The sequence below is a fragment of the Polyodon spathula genome, chromosome 13 (genome assembly GCF_017654505.1).
Source record: "Polyodon spathula isolate WHYD16114869_AA chromosome 13, ASM1765450v1, whole genome shotgun sequence".
Classification (NCBI taxonomy): domain Eukaryota; kingdom Metazoa; phylum Chordata; class Actinopteri; order Acipenseriformes; family Polyodontidae; genus Polyodon; species Polyodon spathula.
The window spans coordinates 25,064,377-25,078,667 of record NC_054546.1 but is presented as its reverse complement, the minus strand read 5'-3'; the positions used below and the strand labels follow the sequence as shown (position 1 = coordinate 25,078,667).

The following is a 14,291-nucleotide window of genomic DNA, read 5'->3' as shown; positions in this document are numbered from 1 at the left end:
TGTATAGCTATTTGAATAATAATTACAGTGATTTAAAAGAGTAGGAGGATGGAGAACAGGAGGATGAAGAGGGGGGTTAAGAAGAGGAGGAGGATGTGGCGGGAGGTTGCTGAACAAAAACTTGAGTCCCGATTTGGACTGAAGTAACAGAATTGCCAGAACAGAAAATATCATCGAACGTAAAGAAGGTAGTGGTCCGAGATTTATTCCATGCTGGTGAATTCTTTGAGCTGTTGTTTTCAATGGAGCTCCAAGAACACATCTGCAACGAGTCCAATATATATGAAATTTATTATATTAGAAATTAACAACAAATACAGGGAAAGAAATGATAAATCTAAAATGTATGAGAAGCTATTTTCATGGTGGTCGTGTCTGGGGGTATGACACGAAATAGATTATGTGCTGTTTTAGGATTGTGGGTGAATATGGGGTTATTGTGGAAACCTGACATGAAAGAATACTGGAACATGAAAGATGCACTACAAGCAACACCAGAATTCTCGCGACAAGTTTCTTTTTTGCCTTGCAAACCTGCACTTGAACAACAACAAAAACCAAAAGAAAAAAGATGAACCTGGTTACGACAGTTTATTCAAAGTGCGACCAGTACTTACTAAAGTGGAGTCTCTTCTTACAAAGTACTACATTTTAAATGAATTCATTGCAATCGATGAACCGGGTTGGATTGAAAAACCGAACGCCACTTATGCAGTATCTTCCAAACAAAAAATATCACCGATATGGAATAAAGCTGGAGGTGCTTGCTGACAGTACAAATGGGTACGTATACAAATTAAAAGTGTACACATGTGCTTCAAACATCATAGAGAAGTGAATTTGGTCAGCCCTATGATGTTGGTTTGTCTCTCATGGATGGTCTGTTGGATAAGGGACATACTTTGATTACTGACAATTTTTACACATCCATACCACTCGCTTCAGTTTTAATCATCAGCACGAAACCCAGCTTGTTGGTACACTGCATGGCAACAGAAAATACCATCGGTTTCAAAATGCAAAGTTGGTGAACAGGTGGTTTACAGGTCAGGGAGATTGCTGTATACTGCTTTCAGACAAAGAAAAGCCAGAGAAAGCCAGTTCTCTTGCTCAGCACAAGGAACACAGCCACTGAAGTAAAAGTGAGACATGCAGGTAAAGATGTTACAGTACCGGAGTGTATAGAAATGTATAATCGAAAAATGGGAGGTGTAGATTTGGCAGACCAGAAGATTTACTCTTATGAGAATGAAAGGCAATTGTACAAGTGGTACATGAAAATCTTTTTCAATGTGATCAACAGGTTGGTGCTGAATAGTTACATCCTTTATCAAGGCACAGTTCAATTACGAAAACAAATGGAAAGTGCTATACATTTGCCCCCACTCAGCAGAAGGAAATTTTTAGCCTCATTTGTTGGTGACTTCTGCAAAGGTGTGTGTGACAGTGAGAAAGTTGCTTCGATCCCACAACCGGTGTGTTCTGGATGTAAGATAGAAAAATTGGGAATAACCACAACGTCTTCTGGCAAGAAACGTCAGTTGGAGAAAGATTGCAGTTTGCAGTGATCGCAAAGGAAAGCGAACGAGAACACAATACAAATGTGCTACCTGTGACAAGGGTGTGTGTCGTGAATGCTTTCACACACATACAAAACATGCCAATTCAGATGTCTCCACAACTCAAATAAGTTACTACTACTACTACTACTACTACTACTAATAATAATAAGTAGTAGTAGTAGTTTTGTGTATGTTTTTTATATTTAATTAACACTTATTTGTGTTGCTATATATGTTGAACAATCCTTAATAAAGGAAAAGGCATTCGAGGGCAAGTACGTCTACTGTGCTGCCCAGTTCCGATCTGTTTGTACAGATAGATGCGTTGCTTGCAAAATTGAATATATCTTTTGATTCGTTGTTTGTAAACATCTGTGGTTTTTTACATTTAAAAAAAAAATAAAAATTCTGGAGATTTATATGTCGTATTTTGAAAATGTTTATGTGCATGGTTGGTTTTGAAAAAAACTGATGTTTTGATGATAAAAATGCCATTTGTATAACAAAGGTGTCTTTGCCAATACATATTTCTATATTCAGTCCAAAAATATATCAGTAACAGAAAGAACAAAAAACTTCAATGTCTTACGTTTTTTGTGATTATATAGGTTTCATATAATATATACATTTTTGGGTGTAAAATTAAGTAATTTGCTACGCTATCCCAAGGGCTGTTATTTGCATGTGACAGCTGTATTCCTGTGGCGTAGAGCACTCGCAGTGATGTAGTACTCTGAGGGTTAAACCAGTCAGAAAAAGACACAAATCTCTGATCACTTGGTTAACTGTCCATTTGTCTTAACCATTATCTCTTTGAATAGGTAGTTTTAATAAACCTAATAAATTCACCTTATTTCCTAAGAAAACCTGTTTTATATCTAGTTTGTAAAGATGTTTAACAATATGTTGATACCCTGTGAACAGGCTGGCTGTAAGGAATACACAGAGACAAACAAAACTGGGATTGAAACTGAGACGCTGTGGCACTCAATGCGTTTACTGAGTGAAAAAAATAAAAGATTTCAACAGAAAAACAGGACACAGCATTTGAGGCCAAAATAAATAGACAAACAAAACGGATTGACACTAACAAACAGGGTGGACAGACACAGACACAAAGCAAGTACCGTGCTGGTTCTCCAGTACTTGGTAGCAATTGTTATTTTTTATTCTTTTAATAGTTTTTACCTCCTCTCTACACCTGTTCTTCTCTCACCGAACACACAACCCTGAATGAGTGCTTTGTGCATCTATATATACAGTTGTGCTGGGATTCATTTACAAATTAATTATTCACTTGAATCCCGGCACATGAACTAGTCTGTGCACTCCCGTGCTCACATATCAATACACTTTTAACTTGCACGTGAAGTGATTTGTGCCACGCTCATGTCTAAATACAATTATACATTTTAAACACTCATGCTCATTACCCACATTATATCCTGTGTACCAACTACAATACACCAACATTAACACACTACATGCAACACACAAATTAACACAGGGGCAGGGCACATTGCCACATACCTCTAACACAAAAACAGTGATCCACCCTAAATGGCAAATGCCTTTCATGTTAGAACTGGACATCAAAGGAGAGGCCAACAATTTCAAAATGCCTTGGAGGTCAGTCTTGTCCTAGCAAAGACAAAGTGACCAGAAAGATCTTTATCAACTTACTGTCTAAGTAGGAATTTACCCAGAATCTGACTTAATCTTTAAACCATTCTGTTTGTTGTATTCTAAGACCAAAATTTTTTTTATATATAAATAAAATGTTCCAAACCCTTTTTCTCCAGTTTTAGATAATTGGTCTTTGTCCATTTATTTTGTTCTTGGGTTTTTTGATCCCTTCAGTATGTCTCCAGTGATGTGTACGCAGTTTCCTAAAGCTACTCGAGTCACTTCACATTAAGCCCCTTTCAAACTGGCACTCCCATCCAGGTGACAATCCCGCATACTGTGACTCCACATATCCAGGTACCAGCAACCGACCTTAGGATGTGGATTGACACGCTTTGACCCGGGTTGAGCGAGACAGAATGCTTGACGACCATTCATGAGCCAGCGCAATAACAAACAGCCACGCCTGCATGAAGGCTTAACTTCCACAAGGAGCATTTCTGTTTTCTGTTTAGCCATATTTATGTTGCTTGAGACACACTATGAGCCAGACTGCAGCATGGATGAAGAAACAGGGCTCTACGTTTTAAATTTTTAATTACTAGCCCCTTGGTCCACTGGGCTACTGTTTTTATTGGCCCGGATGCAATTTTATCTGTCCCAATATTTTTATATATTTTTTTCAGAATGGTTTTTATTTTCAGTACGTGTCTAACTATATGGTAAACAAAGAGAGCCCACGTCTCAAAAGAAAGTGGCTAAACAAAGCCTTTCAATATATTACTTAAGCCATTTAACATGCACACATTTGTGTGCTTTTCATTAAATGAAAATACTACTAAAATTTGAAAATGTATGTGTATAAGTTATACTCATTTTTTCACAAGCAAACATGCAACCAATCTGTTCCCATATGGTCACAGCAACTGAATTAAAATAATCCTAATAAGGGATTCGTGGGTCAGTGTAGTCGAATAAACGAGTACACAAAAAAGCCTTATACATTAGCTATTAGTAGAAATTTTTAGTAGAATTTTTTAAATTTGTTTTTAATGCAGACGCTTAACAAGTGTTATGTCAGTCTTAAAACTGTTGTTATTTGCATATTAAACGTAAGGACCCTAATTAATTATGCAATACTTCAACAGCAACATTCTACAGTAATTGTGTTCTGCTTGAAATTGTTGTCAATTTTATTGCCTTGTTTTTAGCTAACGTAACAGATCCCTTCATGAGGTCCTCTGTAATGACTGTACACAGCAGCTTCTGCAGCTGTTGCTAACCAGTCGTGAAACAGCTTCCGGGAGCATGGCACCAGCGAACTTTGAATGTGTGAACTGAAATAAAATAATGGTGTATAGTAAGTGCTAAAAGAAGTAATCCAAACTTGAGTAACACTGAAATTAGAAAGGTAATTTAACAGTATGATGAATATAAAGACATACTAAATGTTATGCAGAACAACGCAGTGACTAATAAGAAAAGGCAAGATACTTGGAGTTGGAAAGGAGTTACTTTTTGACTGCAATTCAATGTAAAACATCTACTGTTGACTTTCTGTGAATGGAAAGGTCAACATTTGCACTGACCATTAAAAGTAGATCATTGTTTTGAATTATTTACAGGTTATTGTTAAATAAGTAACTTGACTTCAATTCATCTGATGTCAGTACTTGATAGCTAGTTGTAATTAGTAATGTTAAATTATTATTGTAATGTTGGAATGTATTTTCTGTTGTTTTTACAATATTTACACTATTAAGATTATTTTATAAATATTATTTGTTAGAATTAAACAGATGTGGAATATTTAGGTTGCTATATAGGTGTTATTTTATTCTGAATACACTATAGCAAAAATGATTTGGTGGTTTGTGCAATATTGTACGCTGTTGCTTTAATTGGAAGAGACTGTGATGTTGCTGCTCATTGAGATTTGTATTTTAATTCAAACAAAAGGAAAACTTGTGCCAAAGGAAATAGGGTACTGAATGAAGAAATCTCGTATTGGACATTGTTGGTACACTTTGTGAACCCGGCTAAACTTTACAGGCTTACAATTTTGTCTGCTTGTACACATGCATTTGCCTTTTACTCTTGGGAGCGGTAATCTACTCTTCGGGTAATTGAATAAACAAAAATGTTGCACTCTGTGTATTCAAATAGGAAACTATTCAAAATTTCCATCAGAAATCCTAATAATAAACACTATTAACCCTTAGCAGCCCATTTATTCAGCGCTTGTCAGGTGCTTCAGGTCCAATTTATTTTCACACGCACTTTTTACTTTACACATTCTGTTTAAAATATATTTTTTTCAGAGTAAAACAGGTTTAAAAGGCACTGAATCGCAAAATGACACTCAATACTGCATCTTCAGCCAAGCCCCACCCCTTGTTCGTTGTATTTTTCACATACCTCTTTATAGATGTGCATACTGATAAATCCTCTCCTGAGCACTCGTTTTATCACCAAACTCCCCAAAATGTTTTTCACGATTAGGGTCTAATACTAAATTTGACTCTATTCACAGAAAGTACAAAAGTGGTGACATGTCAAACTTAAAATTTAGTATATTCTGTATAGCCAGATGAATAGAACGCCAAAATGTTTTAATTTTATCACAGTGCCAAAAGATATGCATATAGGTTCCTAATGCATCTACGGCATACTGTGGAATATTCGGCTGACATTCTATTGAGTCTAACTGGAGTGATAAGTTTTAAAAATGAATTTATAGTTAAGTTGTCTGACATTGTTGGATATTGATGGAGAGTGAATTTTCTCACAAATTCTTGACCAAAGTGTACCTCAATAGGGTGATTGAGATCAGTTTCCCAAAGTGGTTTCAGGGGCAAAAAGGAGGATGTAACCCTATGTGATAAATATAAACTTTATATAAACTTTAGAAATTATTTTGGGCATAAAGATAGTAGTAAGTAAACTTTTTTCAATGTCATCAATTTGGAAACAAAATATATTACTTTGAGTAGGTGACTATAAAATGTCGAATTTTAAGATACTTAAAGAAATCTTTATTAGGTAGTCTGAATTCACTACTTATTTCAGCAAATGTTTTGAGAATATTTTTCTCAAACGAGGATAGATTATGAATACCCCTATCAAACCAATTTTGTAAACCAATATTATGAAGAGAATACGGAAAACCTGGGATTAGAGTGATGGGGGAGAGGACAGAAACACATTTTGGTAATTTTATACATTTTCTACAATCATTCCAAGCAAGTAATATGTTTTGCATCACAAATGATTTTGTAACAAGACCCAAAGTTTTATAGTTATTAATAAAAGGAAGAGATCTCAGAGGGATAGGGCGACTTGATAAGGACTCTATTTGTATCCAAAGAGTGTCTTGGCGATCTAGAAGCCACCCCATCATCTGCCTAACCTGAGCTGACCAATAATATAGTTCAAGACTGGGCAGGGCAAAGCCACCCTCCTTTGAGGGCGTAGTCAAAGTTGCCAACCTGGTTCTTGTTTTTTTATTGTTCTAAATAAATTTAGATATAAACATATTTATCTCTTTAAAAAAAGAGTGTGACAAATAGCAAGGTAGGGATTGGAATAAAGAACTAAATCTAGGTAGGATATTCATCCTGATCACATTAATTCGATCCAAAAGAGAAATTGGTAGATGGGTCCAGGTTGTTAGAGCTGCTTTAATTTTTTTTTTTAACTAAAGGAGGGTAGTTACTTTTGAACATATCTTTGAGTAATGGGGTAATAAAGATACCAAGGTACATAAAACCTGCTTGAGCCCACTGGAATGGTGAAATTATTTTTAGATTTTCAGAGGGGGAGAGTTCAAGTGGCAGGCATTGTATTTGGAGAAATTTATTTTATAGCCAGAAAAAATGCTATACTGATCAATTTGCACTAAGAACACCAGGGACCAATTTTTCAGGGTTTGTTAAATATAAGAGAATATCATCAGTGTAGAGAGACATTTTGTGTTCACTGTCACCTGCTAAAATACCACCAATTGTAGCAGAAGATCTAATGGATTGCGTGAGGGGTTCTATTGCTAAGGCAAAGAGAAGTGGGGATAAGGGGCACCTCTGCCATGTGCCTCTATTAAGATAAAAATTCAGTGATAAAATACCATTCGTAAGTAACTTTAGCTAACCAAAGCAGAAGTGTTAAGGGGCTAGGAGCTCTTAAAATAAACAGATCCCCTGGGCTGGATGAGATCCTTCCAATAATACTCAAAGAAATGAAAGAACTTATTTACAAACCACTAACCAAGATCATGCAACAGTGTCTTGACACAGGGGTTGTACCGACAGACTGGAGAATTGCAAACGTAATACCGATCCACGAAAAGGGAAACAAAACTGAACCAGGTAACTACAGACCAGTAAGCCTGACTTCTAGTTTAGTAAACCTATGGAAACTATAGTAAGATCCAAAATGGAAAATGACCTATATGGTAACAGTATCCTGGGAGACAGTCATTATGGTTTTAGGAAAGGAAGGTCTAACTAATCTGCTTGATTTTTTTGAGGATGCCACATCAACAATGGATAATTGCAAAGCACATGACATGGTTTATTTAGATATCCAGAAAGTTTTAGACAAAGTCCCGCATAAAAGACTAATTCCACCGTGTACCAATTTTTTTTTTTGTTCCTGGGTAGTAAGTGTTATTTCCTAATTGCTTATGCCTCAAAAGTATAGAAAATGGCTATTATTCCCCACAAACTTTGCTTTTGTGACCAGGACAGTGATATTTCAAAATATCACTATTTCCAATGGGAAAACAGGCAAATGTGTGTCTTTTCGTTCACATAAAGTAATACAAAAAAGACTACAAAAGATTTAGAAGTGAGTAGTTTCGACTTTATGTGCTGTTTAAACCCCCCCCCCCCCGAGTAAAACCTACCTCCTTTGTTTATGTCTGCTTATCTCTGTATGGCGCAGCTGCTAGGGCTATTGCTCACACGCCCCTTTTTTTCAGTTTCATTCGGCCATTGAGTGGTTTTCTCTCCTTTTTCTGGAGAAAAAAACAACTAAGAGACCTGTGCTTTTCATCTTTTTGATGATGTCGGACCTGGTCCGACATTGGACCGCAAAGGGTTAATAGAGAAATTTGTAAGGTACTGCACGCAGGCGATAAAAATGTGCAGTATAAATATCATATTGGAGCTACTGAAATTGAAGAAGGAATCTTGGAAAAAAACCTAGGAGTTTATGTTGTCTCAGAGATGTCTTCATAGACCAGCGGTCCTCAAAGTCGTGCCCCCAAAGCCAGGCCATCGTGCCTGCGGCAGCTGTTCTGAAATTATGGGTCGTTGACATATTTCTGGCGGGTCGTAGAGTGGAAAAATAAAGAAAGCTTTAAACACATTTATCAACAAAAGCAGTCTGTTGACAGCGCTGCTCGCTTATGCTGTGCATGTACGTACTCCACATTATTATTTTTTTTCCTGAAGGGCCTTTTGCGATACGATCAACCAATTGAATATCTGCGTTGTCTCTGCAGTAGCCCAATCATAAGTTAGCTGGGTGGGACATAAACTGTGTCTTTTTCAGGTGCAGGTACTGAAAGTAAGTTTAACCAATAGGAGAGTCAAATATTCTGCATGAAAATTGAAGGCGGGTGAGTAGCCAATAGGAAAGTGACAGATCTGACAGCTGTCCAATCATTCGTGAGCAGAGGCAGGGTGTTAATACGCTGGACAAGCACTGAATTTTGTCAGCTTATTGAGAAAAATAATACATTTCAGTATGTAGAATTTAATTGTCTCTCTGTATATTTTTTTTAATTTCACCAGACAAGGGAAACCTGTAGTAGATTTAGTTACGAATCCACTTTCTCTGAATAATTGTACTGGAGATGAGTGATCTTTAAAACAGAGCAGTGTTGCCATATTGAAACAAAGTGAGACGCTGTCCTCTGACCTCTTTTAGTTTATTAATGGTTATCTATGTAAACATGGTATTCAAAAATATTTGCTTTGTGTATTTTATGTAAACGTTATACTTTCTATGATTTGAATTTGTATGTTATATATACAGTACCAGTCAAAAGTTTGAGTACACCTGCTTGAAACCAGGTTTTTCATGATTACCTATGCTTTTAACTGTATAAACTTGTCTATAAACACTTAATATTTAATTATATGATACATTTACTTTTATATAAGCTGATAGTTATAACTGAATTGCATTTAAAAATGAAAATGTAAATCTTGTCAATTTCAATGAAATGGTCACCCAAAGCAAGGGGATTTCAGTCTGAAGCCCAAGTATGTTAAAAGTCTGAAATGTGTATAACATGGTGTTAGAACACAGGCCTAAGTATAAAAGTGTCTTTGTTAGATGTTCTCTGAGTTAACTAGCATGTTACCTAATTAACCTTCTGTCACCAATTATTGTTAACAGGTGAGGGTTCATGATTAATAGAAATATAGGTAGCATAGGTACAAATTTGTCATTCCTGAATGTAAGGGAGCAGAAAATGGCAAAATATACTCAGTTAAGCAAAGAAAAAAGACAGTGTAATTACTTTAAGAAATGAAGGTCAATCTTTAAGACAAATCGCTAGAACTTTGCAAGTGTCTGTAACTGCTGTGGCCAAGGCCATCAAACGATTTGAAGAAACTGGCACTCATGAGGACTGAAGAAGGTCAGGCAGGCCAAGGGTGACCTCAGAATACCTACCTCATAGAACAAGTTCATTCGAGTCACAAGTCTGCGAAACCGGCGATTAACTGCCCCTGAAATACAAGCGCAGCTAAATGCTACTAGAAGTACAGATGTTTCAACATCAACTTTACAGAGGAGATTGCGTGAAGCTGGCCTAACTGGAAGAGTTGCTGCAAAGAAACCATTGTTAAGATTGCAGAATAAGAGGAGTAGACTTGCCTGGGCCAAAAAACACAGAAACTGGACGTTTGAGGAGTGGAAGTCGGTCTTATAGACTGATGAGTCAAAATTTGAAATATTTGGGTCCAACTGCCGAGTATTTGTAAGATGCAGAGAGGGTGAGCGCATGATTTCTGCATGTGTGGTTCCCACTGTCAAGCATGGAGGAGGCAGTGTTATGGTCTGGGGTTGCTTTGCTGGTGACAGAGGTGGTGATCTTTACCAAGTCCATGGCAAGATCAACCAGCATGGCTATCATAGCATACTTCAGAGGCATGCCATTCCGTCAGGATTACGGCTAGTTGGGCAGTCCTTCATTCTTCAGCAAGATAATGACACGAAACACACCTCAAAGTTGTGCAAGAACTATCTGGCGAAGAAGGAAAGTGAAGGACAACTCAACCTAATGACCTGGCTTGCCCAGTCTCCAGACCTCAATCCCATAGAACATGTATGGGATGAACTGGACAGAAGAGTCAAACAAAGCTACCCACAAGTGCCCTACATTTCTGGGAATTGCTGCAGAAGAGCTGGGAAGACATGTCGGGTGATTTCCTGCTGAAACTTGTTAAGGGAACTTGTTACTTGTGTGAGGCTGTTATTAAGGCAAAGGGTGGCTATTTTGAGGAATCCAAGATTTAGAGACAATTTTCAATTTTGTTGAACATTGCTGTGATACTCCTTATGTTTTGTTTTGTATATTGTAACATGTGTTTTCATTTTCAAGTATTTACATAAATGTATATGACGTAAAACATTGTCAATTATGGGAAAAACCTAGTTTCCAGTAAGTGTACTCAAACTTTTGACGTGTGTGCGTGTGTGTGTGTGTCGCGGGAAGGCAGTGTTTAAGATAAGAACATATACAATAGTTAGCGTGCCCGCAAACAGCCAAGTAAGATCAATTTATGCCTGTGCCCAAATTACTTTGAAGACCACTGATCTAGACAATGTGGAGAAGGTATAAAAAAGGCCAGCAAGATGCTCAGATATATTGTGAAAAGTGTTGAATTTAAATCAAGGGAAGTAATGTTAAAACTACAATGCACTAGTAAGACCTCATCTACAATATTCAGCCATGTGGTTGAGGAGTTTCCAGGTGCATAAGCAAGCTTTGTTAAATACACAACATAATTAAGTTGTTTACAGTTTAAACCACAGACCTTTATCTGACTTGGTTAATGGCTTCCCAAGTAACTGTGTTTCGAATTACACTCTATACTGCCTCAGATAAAGTGGCATATTGTCTAGTGTGCACACTAAGTACTGTATAAAGTGTTGTTGAAGAACAGAACAGTTTTGGTCATCTCGCTACAAAAAGGATGTTTCTGCTCTAGAAAGAGTGCAAAGAAGAGTGACCAGAATTATTCTGGGTTTAAAAGTCATGTCATATGCAGACAGGCTAAAAGAATTGAGTCTATTTAGTCTTGAACGAAGACTATGCGGCAACCCGATTCAGCATTCAAAACTCTAAAAGGTATTGACGATGTTGACCCAAGGGACTTTTTCGACCTGAAAAAAGAAACAAAGACCAGGGATCACAAATGAAGATTAGACAAAGGGGTATTCAGAACATAAAATAAGAGGCACTTTTTTACACAGAGAATTGTGAGGGTCTGGAATCAACTCCCCAGTAATGTTGTTGAAGCCGACACCCTGGGATCCTTTAAGAAGCTGCTTGATGAGATTCTAGGATCAATAAGCTACTAACAACCAAACGAGCAAGATGAATGGCCTCCTCTCATTTGTAAACTTTCTTATGTTCCTATATACTAGTTAAATGTTACCGGCACAGTAATGTTACTGGTATGTGGTGCTTCATAACTACATGCCAAACTGCGATCTCTACCAGCCCCGGGACGCTGTGCCATGGTTAATGTCGAACCCTGCCAGTCAGATAAAGTGTGGACAGGTGGAACGACAATGGAGTGGATGAGTCTGAGGCATGCACACACTTACACCAAGGATGTTGTGCATTAGATTCTCAACCCCGCCTTTACTTCTTGTCATGCTTGTATTATTAATGTGTTATTTTTTTTTATTTACGGTTACATGAGCAAAAACTGACGGCTACTAGTGTGACACGCTCATCTCCGTTTTATAATTCACTTGTCTGCTAGTACTGTACTGTGTGACATGCTCATCTCCGTTTTATAATTCACTTGTCTGACATTGCTTGTCAATAGAAAATCTCCCGAGTGTCTATCTGTGGGGAGCTTGTCTCTCATGTCCTACAAATCTTTTGCACACAGTGTGGCAGAGGTCTCCATACAGAATCAGTGGAGTTGAGTATCTTAGTGTAATAGAATGTCCTTTATGAAGTGTGGACAGGGTATATTGCAACAGTATCAGTCTTGTACTAGCATTAAAAAAAAGGGATTGAGAGTTAGCGTTAAGGTTAGTGTGGACAGGATATACTGCACCAATATCAGTCTTATACTGGTGCTTAAAAAAAAAAAAAAAAAAGTGAGGACAGAAAGTTTTCGGTATCTGTATATTCTAAATCTAGAATATACCGTCCACTTGTTTTTTTTTTTGTCAACTTGTCACCCCATAGACTCCCAATGTTAAAGACAGGCTGTTTCCCCCCATAGACCCCAGTGTTAAAGCCAGGCTGTTTCCCCTCCATAGACTCCAATGTTAAAGCCAAGCTGTTTTTCTCCTTAGACCCCAATGTTAAAGCCAGGTTGCCCAATAAGTTTGAAATACAATTGCATAGGAGAGACCCGCAAACAAGTATCAGATGATTACGTTCTAGTGTGAAAGACATGTCATTAAAGCTGTAGTTCTGCTGAATTAAACCCTGTACAGAACTACAGCAGCTACCCAACATGGTGTCTATATAAAGTTGTAATCTAGTGTGCTGGCTAGAGCCTCGCTGTGCTGTACTTTACACAGTGCAATGCTGACAGGACCACACTATATAACACTGATATAAAAGCCTGTACAGAACTACAGTAGCTACCCCATACCTCTATAGGTTGTCTTCACCAGTGATATTGAGGGGATTATAAATCCAGTACAATAAATAAAGCAAACACAATCAAGGATTTGTCAATATACAGCTTCATGTTGTGCACAGTACAAATGTAACTGACAGTTGAGTGCGAATGTTTGTGCTGAAGGGTTTGATTTCTCTCTCTTTTTTAGGAGCGATGGAAGACTCTCATTTTAATTCTTCGTATTTCTGGTCTCCAGTCTCCACAGGGCAGGTAGGGCACAGTCGTCGTCTCTGATGCTCTGAAATGTCTCTCACACGCTTGTTCACATGAGGACAGCACAGAGTAATGAGAAGTCCCCAGATTCTGTATTTTAAAACTCTTAATATAAACTGATAGAACCATTCAGTCACCTCAGCGACTGTCTTTAACAGTGTTGTTTCCCCTCAGATTGAGAACACCATGTTTATCAATAAGATGAAGGACCAGCTTGTCTCGGTAGACAAGGCTGGCAGCTTCGCTCCCCCTGGGGGGACCTCTCACTACCCCACTGCCGTGCTCACCATGCCAGGCTCTGCTGTTACTATGGAGATGGGCCGAGGTGGGGGGAAGTCTCAGGAGGGGGGGGGGCACCTCCACCCCCCCCACACCTCCCAGCAGAACATCACTGTGGTCCCAGTACCATCCACTGGGATCATGACTGCTGCTGGTGAGTTTTATAGTTCGGTGACACACACTGGCTTTGAAGCCAATAATATAAAAACAACTGCTGCTTGCATCCTGCAGCAAAGGGGATTGTTTTGAAAACATGGTTTTAGTGTCACTTTACTAACTTCTCTTTCTCCAAAGTCCAACCTGCTGTGCTTTTGTACTTCAGCTGTGTTGGTGAATAAAGTGCACACGGTGTGATTCCAGGGTTTGTTACCAGGCTTTGAGGTGCCCCTGTTTGATTGACTGCTTGTGTGACCTCTTTGATAACTTCCAGTTTTATGAAAAAGCTCCATTATGTCTCCCACTCACTAGATTACCCAGAATACATCACTTCCCCTGCCGTGCAGTGCCTGTCCGCACGAGTACACAATACAACTGTACAATACTACACAACTACAGGTACAACTACACAGTACAACACACAACTACACAATACCACTGCACAACACATACAGACACACTCACTACTGACAAGCCGGTGCTGTGTCTCTGTGTTGCTGTGAGTGTCTGTCTGCAGGGACCTCATCTCTCTTTGTTGCTGTGAGTGTCTATCTGCAGGGAACTT

The 14,291-nt window shown here is 38.2% G+C and overlaps 1 protein-coding gene across 1 annotated transcript in view; it reads left to right on the top strand.

Moving 5' to 3' along the window:
• The window catches only part of znf384b (zinc finger protein 384 b), a 63,241-nt gene that overhangs the window by 24,229 nt on the left and 24,721 nt on the right, over positions 1-14,291 (top strand). The window contains exons 2-3 of the mRNA XM_041268511.1: positions 13,227-13,288; positions 13,466-13,724. Of these exons, the coding sequence (XP_041124445.1) occupies positions 13,232-13,288; positions 13,466-13,724 (316 nt within the window). The 5' untranslated portion in view covers positions 13,227-13,231. The remainder of the gene's footprint in view (positions 1-13,226; positions 13,289-13,465; positions 13,725-14,291) is intronic.